General features: G+C 51.7%; 7 protein-coding genes across 7 annotated transcripts; 3 read left to right on the top strand and 4 right to left on the bottom strand.

Annotated features, from left to right (window-relative positions):
- Positions 1-95: 95 nt before the first annotated feature.
- Positions 96-2,522, bottom strand: IAR55_002810 (uncharacterized protein; the record flags this gene model as incomplete). Its single annotated transcript, XM_066945921.1, has 6 exons — positions 96-137; positions 201-338; positions 393-1,480; positions 1,536-1,654; positions 1,711-2,081; positions 2,139-2,522. 6 exons carry the CDS (start codon positions 2,520-2,522, stop codon positions 96-98), a joined length of 2,142 nt encoding a protein of 713 aa, XP_066803422.1.
- Positions 2,523-3,317: 795 nt separating this feature from the next.
- On the bottom strand, positions 3,318-4,272 carry IAR55_002811 (ATP synthase F1, delta subunit; the record flags this gene model as incomplete). Its single annotated transcript, XM_066945922.1, has 6 exons — positions 3,318-3,328; positions 3,381-3,431; positions 3,485-3,536; positions 3,608-3,900; positions 3,988-4,144; positions 4,213-4,272. 6 exons carry the CDS (start codon positions 4,270-4,272, stop codon positions 3,318-3,320), a joined length of 624 nt encoding a protein of 207 aa, XP_066803423.1.
- Positions 4,273-4,794: 522 nt separating this feature from the next.
- Positions 4,795-5,806, top strand: IAR55_002812 (uncharacterized protein; the record flags this gene model as incomplete). Its single annotated transcript, XM_066945923.1, has 3 exons — positions 4,795-4,939; positions 5,014-5,585; positions 5,651-5,806. The coding sequence occupies 3 exons, from the start codon at positions 4,795-4,797 to the stop codon at positions 5,804-5,806; spliced, it is 873 nt and encodes a 290-aa protein (XP_066803424.1).
- A 588-nt stretch (positions 5,807-6,394) lies between these two features.
- Positions 6,395-8,240, top strand: IAR55_002813 (uncharacterized protein; the record flags this gene model as incomplete). The annotated part of the gene is made up of 3 exons (XM_066945924.1): positions 6,395-6,711; positions 6,799-6,882; positions 6,956-8,240. 3 exons carry the CDS (start codon positions 6,395-6,397, stop codon positions 8,238-8,240), a joined length of 1,686 nt encoding a protein of 561 aa, XP_066803425.1.
- A 335-nt stretch (positions 8,241-8,575) lies between these two features.
- Positions 8,576-9,448, bottom strand: IAR55_002814 (uncharacterized protein; the record flags this gene model as incomplete). Its single annotated transcript, XM_066945925.1, has 5 exons — positions 8,576-8,686; positions 8,801-8,869; positions 9,017-9,111; positions 9,225-9,290; positions 9,373-9,448. 5 exons carry the CDS (start codon positions 9,446-9,448, stop codon positions 8,576-8,578), a joined length of 417 nt encoding a protein of 138 aa, XP_066803426.1.
- A 305-nt stretch (positions 9,449-9,753) lies between these two features.
- Positions 9,754-11,141, top strand: IAR55_002815 (uncharacterized protein; the record flags this gene model as incomplete). Its single annotated transcript, XM_066945926.1, has 6 exons — positions 9,754-9,807; positions 9,889-9,964; positions 10,071-10,227; positions 10,332-10,447; positions 10,562-10,704; positions 10,818-11,141. 6 exons carry the CDS (start codon positions 9,754-9,756, stop codon positions 11,139-11,141), a joined length of 870 nt encoding a protein of 289 aa, XP_066803427.1.
- A 212-nt stretch (positions 11,142-11,353) lies between these two features.
- IAR55_002816 (uncharacterized protein) lies at positions 11,354-12,387 on the bottom strand (the record flags this gene model as incomplete). Its single annotated transcript, XM_066945927.1, has 3 exons — positions 11,354-11,497; positions 11,579-11,763; positions 11,886-12,387. 3 exons carry the CDS (start codon positions 12,385-12,387, stop codon positions 11,354-11,356), a joined length of 831 nt encoding a protein of 276 aa, XP_066803428.1.
- Positions 12,388-12,464: the final 77 nt, after the last annotated feature.

Here is a 12,464-nt window from a genome sequence, read left to right on the forward strand (position 1 = left end):
CAAATGCTTATGAGAGAATTGTCTGTAATACGATTGGAGTTGCTCGATGAGACTCCTTAGCGAGACGAGACAACAGTCGCCACGCTCCACTCCATCTACCACACCTCATCCACCTTGCTTCGATGAATACAGAAACCCTGCATACAATTTCATCACATCAGCAGAGGACTCCCGCTTTACAGACAATAGTTGATACTCACCGGAGTGACCCATTCTTTACATCCACACTGAACACCCGCCCAATCGAAATTGCCAATCTTGACTCCGCACTTTTCATTCGGGCACACCAACTTCCCAGCAATCTGACCACTCTTCAACATCGGTTCCATCCACGTCAACTGTGTCATCACTCAATCAGCATTAATTTCAAGACCAGCTCATACCACACCTACAGGCTCGACGAAATACCCCGAACATTTCGGATTGACCAAGATCGGAGCACTTCCACCTCCCAGCCCAAATTCACTATTTGCACTACCCCTTCTCTCGCTCTCATGGGCACCAGGACTTGCACTCGACCCGGATCCAGATCCCGATCCCGCCGCAGGGGTCATGGCCAACAAGCTCATCTTTCTCGCCGCGTTTTGAGCCCCTGTCTTCTCCCCGGATCCACTCACCGGTGCACTCGACGCAGGGGGGAAGCTATGCAGGGGATTGTGAATCGTACTCTCCCTCTCTGGGCTCGAGCCTGGTGAACTGGCGATGGGGGAGGAAAGTCCGGTCATACCTCCGCCACTTGTTCGGAGTGCGAGAAGGTGAGGTGGAAGTCGCGAAGCGAGTTGTTCGGCAGACTGGAAGGTCCTCGTAGGGAGATTGGGCTCGGCGGACTTGCTGGGCGAAGGAGTTGAGGATGGTGCTCGAGATATGGGGTTGGGACTCGCACTGATCGCAGACGGGAGAAGCTCTTTCTCTCCGGGTAGTTTACCCTGCGTTGTGACTTCTGGTGAAGAAGAAGTAAGGACAAGTCCCGGCGTAAGAGTTCTGGGCAACGGGACGCCCGGAGAGATGGGCCAATTGCCGTTTGCACTTCCACTACCCGATGATTCCTTGCTGGTCTCTCTCTCTTTCTGACTGTCCCTATCATAGATCGTCTGTGTTCCATCCGGACTGAGGATCAGAGAAGACATGCTAGCGTGTCTCGACCTTGTCGCGCCAGGCAATCCAGTGAGAGGGTTGATGACATCGCTGACCACCGATGGTCGTCTTTCCCTTGGTCCAGGGCCAGAACCGTTACTGAATGACGTTCGTGGTGAACCAAGAGTGAAGTTGTTGGAAGGTGTACGAGGTCGTGAAGCGGGTGGCGGAACCTGATCCAAAATGTGATCCATCATGTGTTCGCGAACGGCAAGATGACGTCGACACATCTTGCAGCGGATTTTGCGACGCCCATGTCCGCCCATGGGTGTGGGTGGGTTACTGGGTGAAGGGGTACCAGGGTATTTTGCCATTTTGTCGATTGAGGGAGCACCGCCGTCACCGTCTACACGAGGTGTTAGCTAGGTGTTTCGGCGAGGGAGAAGCAGAACTCAGCTCACTCATGAACTGTGACGTGGTCCTTTCCATGTAGAATTGCCTCGTCGAGCGATCCTTCAACGACACTCTCCCGTCCGCGTTGTAGTACAATCCCAATTGGTGCCAGAATGTGCTCGACGGTCTATGCGCATTTCGTAAGCACCATGGTCATATAACATGGCACGCTCGCTCACTCACTCAACAACCGGCCGTCGCTCCCTCAACATGTCGACCGCTTCCATAGGATCCATCTCCATCGTCTTCATCAGATACGCAGCGACAACACTTGCGCTTCGACTCATTCCCGCTTGGCAATGGACGAGCACGCCACCGGGTTGGGGTTCTTGGGCGATAGGGGCGATCTCAAGAGCCCGAGGACGAGGCGGATCGTTCGCTGCTGAAGGGTCGAGGGAACGACGGCGGAGGTCCAAGATGGCTTCTATCCAAGCGACGCAAGAGGGGAGATGGGTGAGAAGATCTGTATCGGCTGCATCGTCGATCTCCAACGGGTAGACAGATAAGCTGGGAGGGAAGACCAGTCGAGGGCGAAGTAGGGAGAGGATGTTTGTCTATTGTGGAAAGACGCGTAATCAGCTACCATCATACGCATCGTTCGATAGACGTACGATTCCTCTCTGTTCCAAGCCTTCCGTATCCATAGCAGCAACCAGATCTCCGACCCACAAGCCATCTACCACCTCTTGAAGATGCACGACCTCCCCTCGACCGTCCCCATCCTCATTCATTCGCTCATCCCCGATTCTTTCCTCCTCGTACTCTTCGTCGTCTACTACTTCCTCGTTCTCTTGTTCGAGATACCCTGCTTCTTCCGGATCATCTGCCCACCTCGCATACTGTTCCAGCCGTTTCGCAGCGGCTTGTAACGAGCCTGTGGAAGACACTTCCCGGTAAACATCGTCAATCGCTGCGTCGTCAGGTTTCACCGCGTCGGTAGGTGGACCAGACGTTAAAGTGGAGTTGGATCGTTCGGGTAGTTTAGGGCGGCTCATCGTGGATACGTCCGCGAATTGAACCGACGTGGAGAGAGAGAAGGAAATACAAGGGAAGGGGATGCGATTGAGGTGGGGTGGAGCGGAGTGGTGATCACTCGATGGTACAAGGTGAAACGGGGGCTGACGACTTTACGTTTCTGATTTGGTGCCTCTACGAAAAAGAGGATTTCAACGTGGTGTGATGTGGTCGTACTTCCCTACGGGCCGCCGGCCGAATCGAAAGTATGATCGGTGGGCAAAGCTCCGCTGGCGGATGCCAATGACAGGGTGAGGATAGGTTGAATATGAGGTTGATTCCTCCTCAATGTTTGGGTCGAGATGAGTTCTTTTGACGGAAGAAAGGAAGTGATAGAGTAGAAAGGAGTGAGATGTGAAGCCTGACTGACCGGGATTCGAGGTCACAAACTTTTGCCACACGAACCGTCCCTTCCCCTCCCGTGCGGCCAAAAACAAGTGACACTGCACAGATGCTAGTTATGATGATGTGAAGAGAGCAACCGTAGACACGAGCTAGTGGCCACAAAGACAACGACATGCTCCAATACAACGAAATGCTTGCGGTGGCCTCAGTGAATGTGACGGAGTGGGACATTGAAGGTGCCCTAGTTTCAGAGAGCCCCAGCTTCACCGCTACCCTATCTGCCTCGGCCAAGCTGGGTCTCGCCAAAGCTTCAATCAACATGGTCTGTTCCAACGCACACCACTCGCACACCTCCTGTACCACGACCCGCCCGAAGATGCAGTTCATTCTTGTCATCCTACTACAATGCAGTCCGGATTCGTGCTTTCCGCCTATACACCCTCTGAAATTGACGTCAGATGTACTTCCTCTTTTCACAGATCAAAAAAACTCACGAGCAATGGCGGCGTTGAATCGGCTGACCTTTGAAGAGGCGGAGAGGTCGACTGAGGGTTCCTTAGTACAACAATCCGATACCCTGTCCACAAAGTTCACTCACTGGTCCTGTCTCCAAAGTCGACCAAAAGACCACCAAGCACGGAAGGGTTAACCTGACGTGACACATATGATCAGCATTTGCTGCTCAGTTCACTCTTCGCTCGCACGACCCTGCCCCACTCACCTTGTTGACAACCTTCAAAGTCTTCCCCTTGGCAACCTCGGTATCCTTGAGAGCCTTGTCCAACCTGTTCAGCGACTTGTTGTCCAAAGGCTCAGCAGAGGTGACGACGACCTCGAGCTCGCCTCGGTAAGCTGAAATGAGAGAGTTGAAATCGGCGAAGACTTTGGGGGCGGAAGAGAGTCGACCGTTCTCTGAGAGGACGGTGAGGAGGTTGAGGAGGATAGGGGAAGAGCCGGAAGGAAGGAGGGAAGAGAGGGCTTGCGATCGCTCGGATGCGGAAAGGGTAGGGTTCTCTGCGGTGTCGCGATCACACATGAGTATCATGTGTCATACTCTCGTTGAGGAGAAGTCGTGATGAGCATGCTCGAACCACCACTCACGGATGAAAGAAGCGACCTTGGCATCCTCCTTGATCTTCTTGTCAAACGCCTCGACATCCTTGGCCAGACCCTCGAGATCCTTGGGTGACTTCTTCAGGGCGGCGAGGTAGGTCGAGGTGGCGTAGGTGCCGGTGAGGGAATTGAGCTGGATGGGGGCCTAGGGAGGTGGGACATCCAGTCATGAGCACGGTACAGATGAGTACGATGAGATGAGACTGGACATACCTTGACGGTAGAGGCGGTAGCGTAACCCCTTGAAAGGACGGACCTCATGACGGAAGCCATTTTTGCGAGTATGTGGGAAGGGAGAGAAGGAGAGTAGGTGAGAGTGGTGAGTGGTCCAATATCAAGACTGATGAGTATGTCAAATGTGCATCCCAGTCCTCAGCTGTTGCTGCAGCTCGTCGCCGTCGTCGGTCGGAACGAGGTGAGAGTGAGGAGAAGGAGAAGGGATACGGAGAGATAACGCCGATGCTTTCTCGGAGTTTTACTGGATGTGGCGGGACAGAGATTTGTTTGTTTAGCCGGGTTTTTCTTTACTTTTCGCTTTTCTCGGCCGTTGGTGATCTTTGTCATTTTGATCTTGTCACTCGTATTCCATCTATCCTGGACTTGTCTTTTCATCTCATCAATCATCCCTCTCGTCTCATCAGCCTGCATTCACTACCCACACATACATATATCGTATACGATACCGTGCATCAGCAAAGACCACCACGTCCGACTCGAACGCATAACACACTGGACGAAATACCGCTTGCCACCCCCCATTTTTACCTCCGATATAACCGGTTTGACACGTACACGATGAGCACAACTCTGCCACTCTTCTCGCTCCTGCCCAACGGCTCTTCGTACCCACCCAGCCCCACCTTCTCTGATCCCTCCTTCCCGAGCCCTTACGATGGCTCCTTTCCGACCACGATCGATCTGAGCCAAGCGACTTCTAACCGTATGTCATTATGCAGGTCCATCATCACCGTCATCAGAACAAAGCTGATTAGCTGATTCTCTTGTCGTCTTTAGCCCTGCACAACTACTCCTTTCCAACCCCACCAGCTACGTCTTCCACCGGTACATCCACATACACCAACCGACATCTGTCGTCTTACCCAAATCTCATACCGCCCAACTTCACTCACTCGTCGTTTCCCTCTACGCCGGACCACGACGACCCGACTTCCTCATTCCTCGATCTCGATCTATCTCAACCCGGTCCCTCGACGTATCACACACACGCTTCTCATGTCCACTCAAACGCGCGCATGTACGATCAGCTGTCACATACTGCTTCTGGCTCCGGCTCAGCCTTCGACGAGGTCAGTCTCCAAGGTCACGGCAACGAGTTCTTACAGCAGTCAGACGATGAGGAAGACGAGGAAGGCCAAGACGGTGAAGGGGAGGGCTCAGCAGAAGAATTGGTCAAGCTGGAAGGGGAAGATGGGTCTGCTGGTGGCTTAGAAGGCGACGGGGTGATTGGTGACGTGGACAACGAAGAACCGCTCTACGTCAATGCGAAGCAATACCACAGAATACTGAAACGGAGGACGGCAAGAGCCAGATTGGAAGAGCTGAACAGGCTAGTCAGATCGCGCAAGGTGAGTACATATCATGCGGAAAATTCTTTCCGGAAGCAGGGACTGATGGACCGACTGGACTTCAGCCGTACTTGCACGAGTCTCGACATCGACATGCATGTTCGAGACCGAGAGGGAAAGGCGGTCGATTCTTGACTGCAGAGGAGATTGAAGCTCTCAAAAAGGAGGAGGCGACGAACGCAGATATTCCAGGTGGTCCCACCTACCCCATCCCGGCATGATCGACGATCCCATTTCTGACCTTTTACTACCGGCATGTTTTCCTTTTTTGTCTTCAATTCATTGTATCTTCACATCATCATTGACCCGTTACATGCGGTTTTCAGTCTTGCAACATCACCACGTCACATACGCGCCTTGTATTGTCGTTGTTCCTCATATAGTAGAAAGTCAAAATTGAGATGTCATAGACTACATTCCTGTCACGATCTCGATCTGTTTCCAGCGGCAACAGTGTTTAACCAATACCAGAGGCTGCCCAGGGGCAAAGAACATTCCCAGCAGTCACATGTGAGAGATCCCAGCTGCCTATGCCGTGATGGTGGATGGAAAAGTTTAATCGAGAGCCAGAGAGTGAAGTACGTTGTACCATTATGCGGGTAATCAACTGGTCGTGGGCATCAACAAACCACCCGAGCAATCACGGCCGTACGAGTTACGGATCGAATCAGTTGAAAGCGGAGATCAGAGGATATCTCCGAGGGCAAATATCTTGTGAGATTTCGGTGAATCGTCAAGGCGTCTATTACTGCATATCACTCGTTACATCTATCCATGATGTACCCATAAACCTTGTCGCTACCGTCGAGATGCTGACGACGATACACGAGCTGAGAGCGTGTCTGCGATCGATAGAAAATCCCCCGATTGGAAGAGCTCGATATGGGCCAGGGCCAATTCGACGATATGTCTCTTCATCGGTCCGATTGAACAACAATGATGACAATGTCAATCGACCATCAACCCCTTCAGACGAGTCAACACCTCGACAGCCCGAAGATGTCCCTTCTAGTGATGCGGAGACATTCAGTGGTGAGAGCGGGAGTGGCGTCAGTCGGGATATGACACATTCTGCGGAATCGTCATCTACACCTAATGCGGGAATCGAGACGAGTGATGCTGGATCGTGAGTCGTCTCGATGATGAGCGTAGTCTGGGAATGCATGAAGATGAGTCGGATGCTGATGATGGGTTGACATTTGAACTTTGGCAGAGAAAACAATACGAGAGAAGTAGACCCTGGCGTCGCGGAGGAAGACCGTCAATTTGCTCAATTGTTCGATACCCTTCGTGAAAAGTAGGTTGATGTCATCACCACCCCAAAGGACCTATTGCAACTTGATCTTCCGGCTCACACGACTCTCCTGCAGGTGGCCCAAAGCTCGCTCGTCCTCCCCCATCTCTGATAGTCCAGCCAACATCAACATCAACATCAACAACAACAACGCCTCTCCCTTACCACGGCCCCAGTCCATCGCATCGCGACTCACATCCTCCTTCGACACGCCCTCTCCACGTGCCCCTCGCGGTGTCCATTCTCGTCAACGACGATCCGCGGGTCAAACGCCCCAAGAAGCCGAGACGTTCAACAAGATCTTATCAGACATCTTCTCCGACCTGCAATCTTCCGTCTCGTCACCTACTCCATCTTCCCGATCAGGTCTCACATCCGCATCATCGTCAACAAGTGGAAGATTTGGGACGACTTCGACATCGACATCGACGTCGACCGATTCGTTCGCGACGACGACAAGAGGTGGATTCGGGTTCGGTCTCGGTCTGAGTGGTGATCGTGCCAAAGGTCTTAGAAAGCTGTTCGATAGGGATGGAGACGAAGAGAGTGATGAGAGTGTGGAAGAGCTGGAGATGTTGAAAGAGGAGATGGAGGTGATCGGGAGTGATGTGGAATTGTTGGAATGGGCCAAGAACAGGGTGTTCAAGCCGGTCCCAGCGGTGGCGACGACTGGTTCCGCGAGTGTGAAAATGGGCTCCAGTGGCTCATTGACTCCAACGACTTCTGCTGTGCCCTCTTCTACCATTTCGCCGGAGACAAGCAGCAGCGCTTCTACTCCCTCAACCCCACCCACGCTCCCACCCATTCTGACATTCTCTCGAGCATACCCGAAAATCCTCGCTCATCTACTCAAGACCCTACGAGTCAATTACAACTCCCCTCATCTCCTCCTCGCCATATTCCACCATGCCCAAACGTGCTCACTGGAGAGTTATCTCTCTGGGTGTCTGACAGCGGCATACAACGAAGTATTGATTTGTCGATGGGAGAGTTTCAGGGATTTGGAAGGTGTAGAAGCTGGGATCAGAGAGATGGAGATTATGGGTGTTGAGTGGGATGCAGGAACGGCGAGAATCGTTTCAAGGGTTGTCGAACAAGTATCAAAGGATGTTTTGGCTTCTACATCGAGTAATAGTACAGGTAATGGTGGTGGTGGTGGTAGTGGTCGATGGGGAGAAGAGGTCCTAGAGAGATTAGGACGATTGGAGAAGAAAGTTCAAAAAGACGTAAGGAATCAAGAGAGGTATTTCGAGAATACGCAAAAGACGAAGCGAAGGGCGAGAGAAGAGAGAGAAATGAGGTTGGAGAGAGAACAGAGGGAAGGAAGAAGGGAAGAAGAGTTCAGTAGGATGTTTGGGTAGTCACACAATAAAATTATGACGACGGCATCGGACATTTACATGCATGGTATGACCTCTCTTGTTTGTTTGTTTGCTTGCTTGCTTGCTTGCTTGCGGTTGGTTGTGCGTGCTACTTGCTTATTATATATACAACAATGGTCCGCTCCGGGACTGTGAGGACAATGGTGATTCCTCCCCCTTGGCGGATTCCCGCCTGTCTCTTCTTCTCTCATGACTCGGAACTCCTTCGGTGACACTTCCTCCCCATCCAGGACTTGGGCTCATACTCGCTCAAATCCTTGTCCATAAAACGTCTTTCTCCTCCGCCTCATACTGTGCCCCATCCTCTCCAGGCACTATTGCCCGGCTTCAAACCTCGCCTGACTCGACGCGAATAGCCGTTCTTGTAACGCCAACAGTTCGTCCTGGGTCATACCGTTCGTATCGGGTTGAGTACGCGTTCGTTCCTGCCACGAGTCGGAGTTAGCAGGTCCCTCCGTATCTCAGCTAATCAAGACGTGGATGAGATGGAGAGCAGGATGGGGGGCGGTGGAAAAGTGATCATACCGGGATCCACTCACCTTTTGTGATTGTTTGAAATCCTTATTTGACTCTTCCACTTCTGCTATGAAATCCTCGAAACCGAGTTGCTGTTTCATATAAATGTCCATGCACGTCAGCTCTCATTTCTCGTTCTGCATGATTCTCCACTCGTATTGACTGTCGAAGGATTGAGTAGGGCTATTGGTCGTAGGGGAAAATGGGGAACGCGAGGAAATACCAAGTCGATCACTCGCCTTCAACGCTTCCACGACGTGTTCGGGCGATATCGTCTTTTTTGACGATTCGTCGCAGACAGTGTTTGATTGAGTGGAGATGAGTTTGACCCATTCTATCAACTGTGGCATTAGCTTTATGACGTCTCTCGATACGAGTATGCGATCACAACGGGAAGAAGCAGGGCATGATACCGAGGATAGGGTGACAGGAGAGCTGACCACTCACCAACACAACACTCCACAATGACGTCTTTCGCCTCTTTAGCACAGCTGATGTCTTCCGGTAGCATCTCTATCGTGTCTCCAATCATCAGCTCATCTAAGGTCGATAGCTACTTTCGAGCTGGGGGCAAAGGGAAATGATCCTCACTCACCTTGGATAAGCTTGAAGACCGTAGCTTTGGGCAGCCCAATATCGTCGTCACCCGCAGCTCCTCCTAGGTCTGACATGGTGCACAGGTGTTTGTGTTATATGTAGATTAACGTTATAGCCAGTTGGATGGTACGATATGAATTCAACAACAAAGAGGAAGGACGAATAGGAATATAAGTGGTTGGCATGGAATCAACAAATTGTGTTTTGTTGCTCACGTCCGTTTCACTCGCTCGCTCGCTCGCTCGTTGATTCCGGTCCGTCAAGTGAACTCTCAGCTCATCAATTGCCCAATACATCACACAACACCTTGCAAATCTCCACACCTGAAGGCTCGGCACCACAGACGGAGCTAGCAAAACAGCCAATCGACTGGTACACCATGGCCAACTCGACTCTGCGCGGAGCGACGTCCATCCACGGTGGAAATCCCCAGGTACGTGACCTCTTCCGCTATCGAATTCGTGATGCGACTCTGCGTCTTCGATCGCACAAATGCTGATATAGGTTGGAACAGTACCTCATTGAAAAGGTCATCAGAGCGAGGATCTACGACTCGCTCTATTGGAAAGAACAATGTTTTGCTCTCACCGGTGGGTCTCTTTTCCTCCTCGGAGTACAGTTAAAGTAATTGTATCTAACATCTCTCTCTTTCCTTTCACACTCTTCTTCGATGTCGATTATTGGTTTGTATTCCAGCCGAATCAATCATCGATAAAGCCATCACACTCCATGCGATCGGAGGAGTCACCGATCGAAATACACCGACTCCGTTCATCTCGCTCACCCTCAAACTCTTACAACTGCAACCTGAAAAGGAGATATTGATAGAATACCTACTGGCAGAGGAGTTCAAGTCAGTGATGAGCCCTTCCTCCTAATCGTTCAGATCCCTGCTCTTCCTACTGCTCATGCATTGCGTGGCTCCATGATCAAGAGCTGACATCCAGCCATGATCAGATACCTCCGAGCCCTCGCTGCGTTCTATATACGGCTGACTTTCCGGTCAATGGAGATATACGAGATATTAGAACCGTTGATGAAGGATTTCCGGAAACTGAGAGTGCAGCATGCCGGTGGGTCGATGTATTCCTTTCGCAGTTCCGCTTGTCCACGCATCCCCTTTCATTCTTGCCGAGACACCTCATTTCGACTCCACCGACACAGCTGACTTTGACCTTCTGTGACAGGCGGATGGTCCCTCACGTACTTTGACGAGTTCATAGATGATCTCTTGACGAAGGATAGAGTGTGTGATATCATCTTGCCGAGATTGACACAACGGGGTGTACTGGAGGAGACCGAAGGATTGCCGCCTCGAAAGAGCTTACTGGTGCGTGTCGCCCCTCCGCCGCTTGTCAATGTCTACCGCCTCGTGGTCCTTCCTCACCTGCGATTTGAGATTTTTGAAAGACACCGATTGCTGATAACAATATCGTCCGGTAGGAGGAAGGAATACCTGAACGAGATGGAGAAGAAGAAGAGGGATCTGACGGGATCCCACGGAAACGACCTCGTCTCTCATCTCGAACGCCATCCCGAACGCCACCATCGTCCCCCGATGTCCGAGGCAGGCGAAGAGGAAGATCGTCCTCGTCTTCTGGCTCAGACAGGGATAGATATATATCGAGATCGCCGTCGAGATCAGGTTCGGAAGGTGGAGAGATTGGGGATACCAGAGGGAGATATATCTCGAGAAGTCCGAGTTTGTCGCCAGATAGAATGGTCGTGGTGGCGGACGACGATGATCGATTAGATGGGGACGTATAGGGTGTCGATGGGACGTTTACTTGGAGATTGCCTTTGGCATCTCTGGCTAGATAGACGTGTGTAAGGCATTATCATGTCGTTCGTATATGCATAAAGTTTAACGTCCTGTTCACAGCTGGCAATATACCATCGTGTCTACCCTATGCGTTGTCTTTTTCATCGACTCGGCCCTGTCCGCGAGCTTGAGAGATTCGCCATTTGCCTTCGCTGCCTCAATGAAAAGTCGGCCCTAGGCCCATCCTCGCATAGCCGATCGCCAGGTCTATCGCAGCTTGCACACCATCAACGACCGGTACTGGAAATCCAGCATGTTGCATTATTTTCGCTTCCAGATCCGCTCTCATGGGTGCCATGCCCTGTGAGCCCGCCAAGATTGAACAATCAGTACAAGTACAAGTAGGTATAGAACGGGCACATGGAGGAGTGATTGAGCTCACCGCGCAACCTAACACAATCACTCTCGCTCCTTTCTCCACTAGATACGTAGACGCTTCGAGGAGCGCGGAAGATGGTCCTTCGCCATGGAGATTGATGGCGTTGAATCCTGTACCTTTTGTACCGGTATATCTCGTGGGTGATATCCCTATCGAACGGACCGCTTCGTCGAACAATGGTTCCCATTCTGACGTGAGTGGATCCGACCATTCCAGTCAGCCCGAGTAATTATTTACAGGGACGAATGAGTCTATGATGAAGAAGCGCTTCCGATCTGGTGGAAATCTGCGCGATGCGAAGGACACTCACGAGGTCCAGTCGTTGCTATACCGAACGTTGATCCCAACTGCAATGCGAACATTATACTCGCTTCCAAAATCCCTACCACCCTCGGGGTATCTTTCCCCATGCCTAACATCTCCTTGAGCGCAGGAATCAGGGGATGAGACGAGAAACATCCAACCACAATCGCGGAATATCCTTTCAACTTCTCTCCCATCATCTCTTTGCTGCCATCCCGAAGATGCCTATCGTCCTCAACTGGGTTTTTGTCCCTTGCATTTTCTACCTGAGGCGTGACAGCCAGATCTTGGAGTATAACCTGAGTAGACAGTATCCCGTCCAGGGTCCCGTCAATGGAAGGAGGAGCGGACGAGGGCGCAGTATACAGATGGATGAGGGTGGATTCTCGAGGGTGGTCAGAGAGAAATGCGCGGGTTTCGGAAGTGAAGGCGGTTGTGGAGTTGGGGTTGATGTAGAGGATTCGGATGGGGGACGAGGAGGAGCCTAGCGTGAGGACCGTCTCGAGCATGATGGATGTGGAAGAGAGGAGAGCTTGAGACACACAGTCGACTTCAGTAGAGGCTATATGGGCGCTGAGTTGGTCAT

Source organism: Kwoniella newhampshirensis, chromosome 5 (assembly GCF_039105145.1).
Source record: "Kwoniella newhampshirensis strain CBS 13917 chromosome 5, whole genome shotgun sequence".
Taxonomy (NCBI): domain Eukaryota; kingdom Fungi; phylum Basidiomycota; class Tremellomycetes; order Tremellales; family Cryptococcaceae; genus Kwoniella; species Kwoniella newhampshirensis.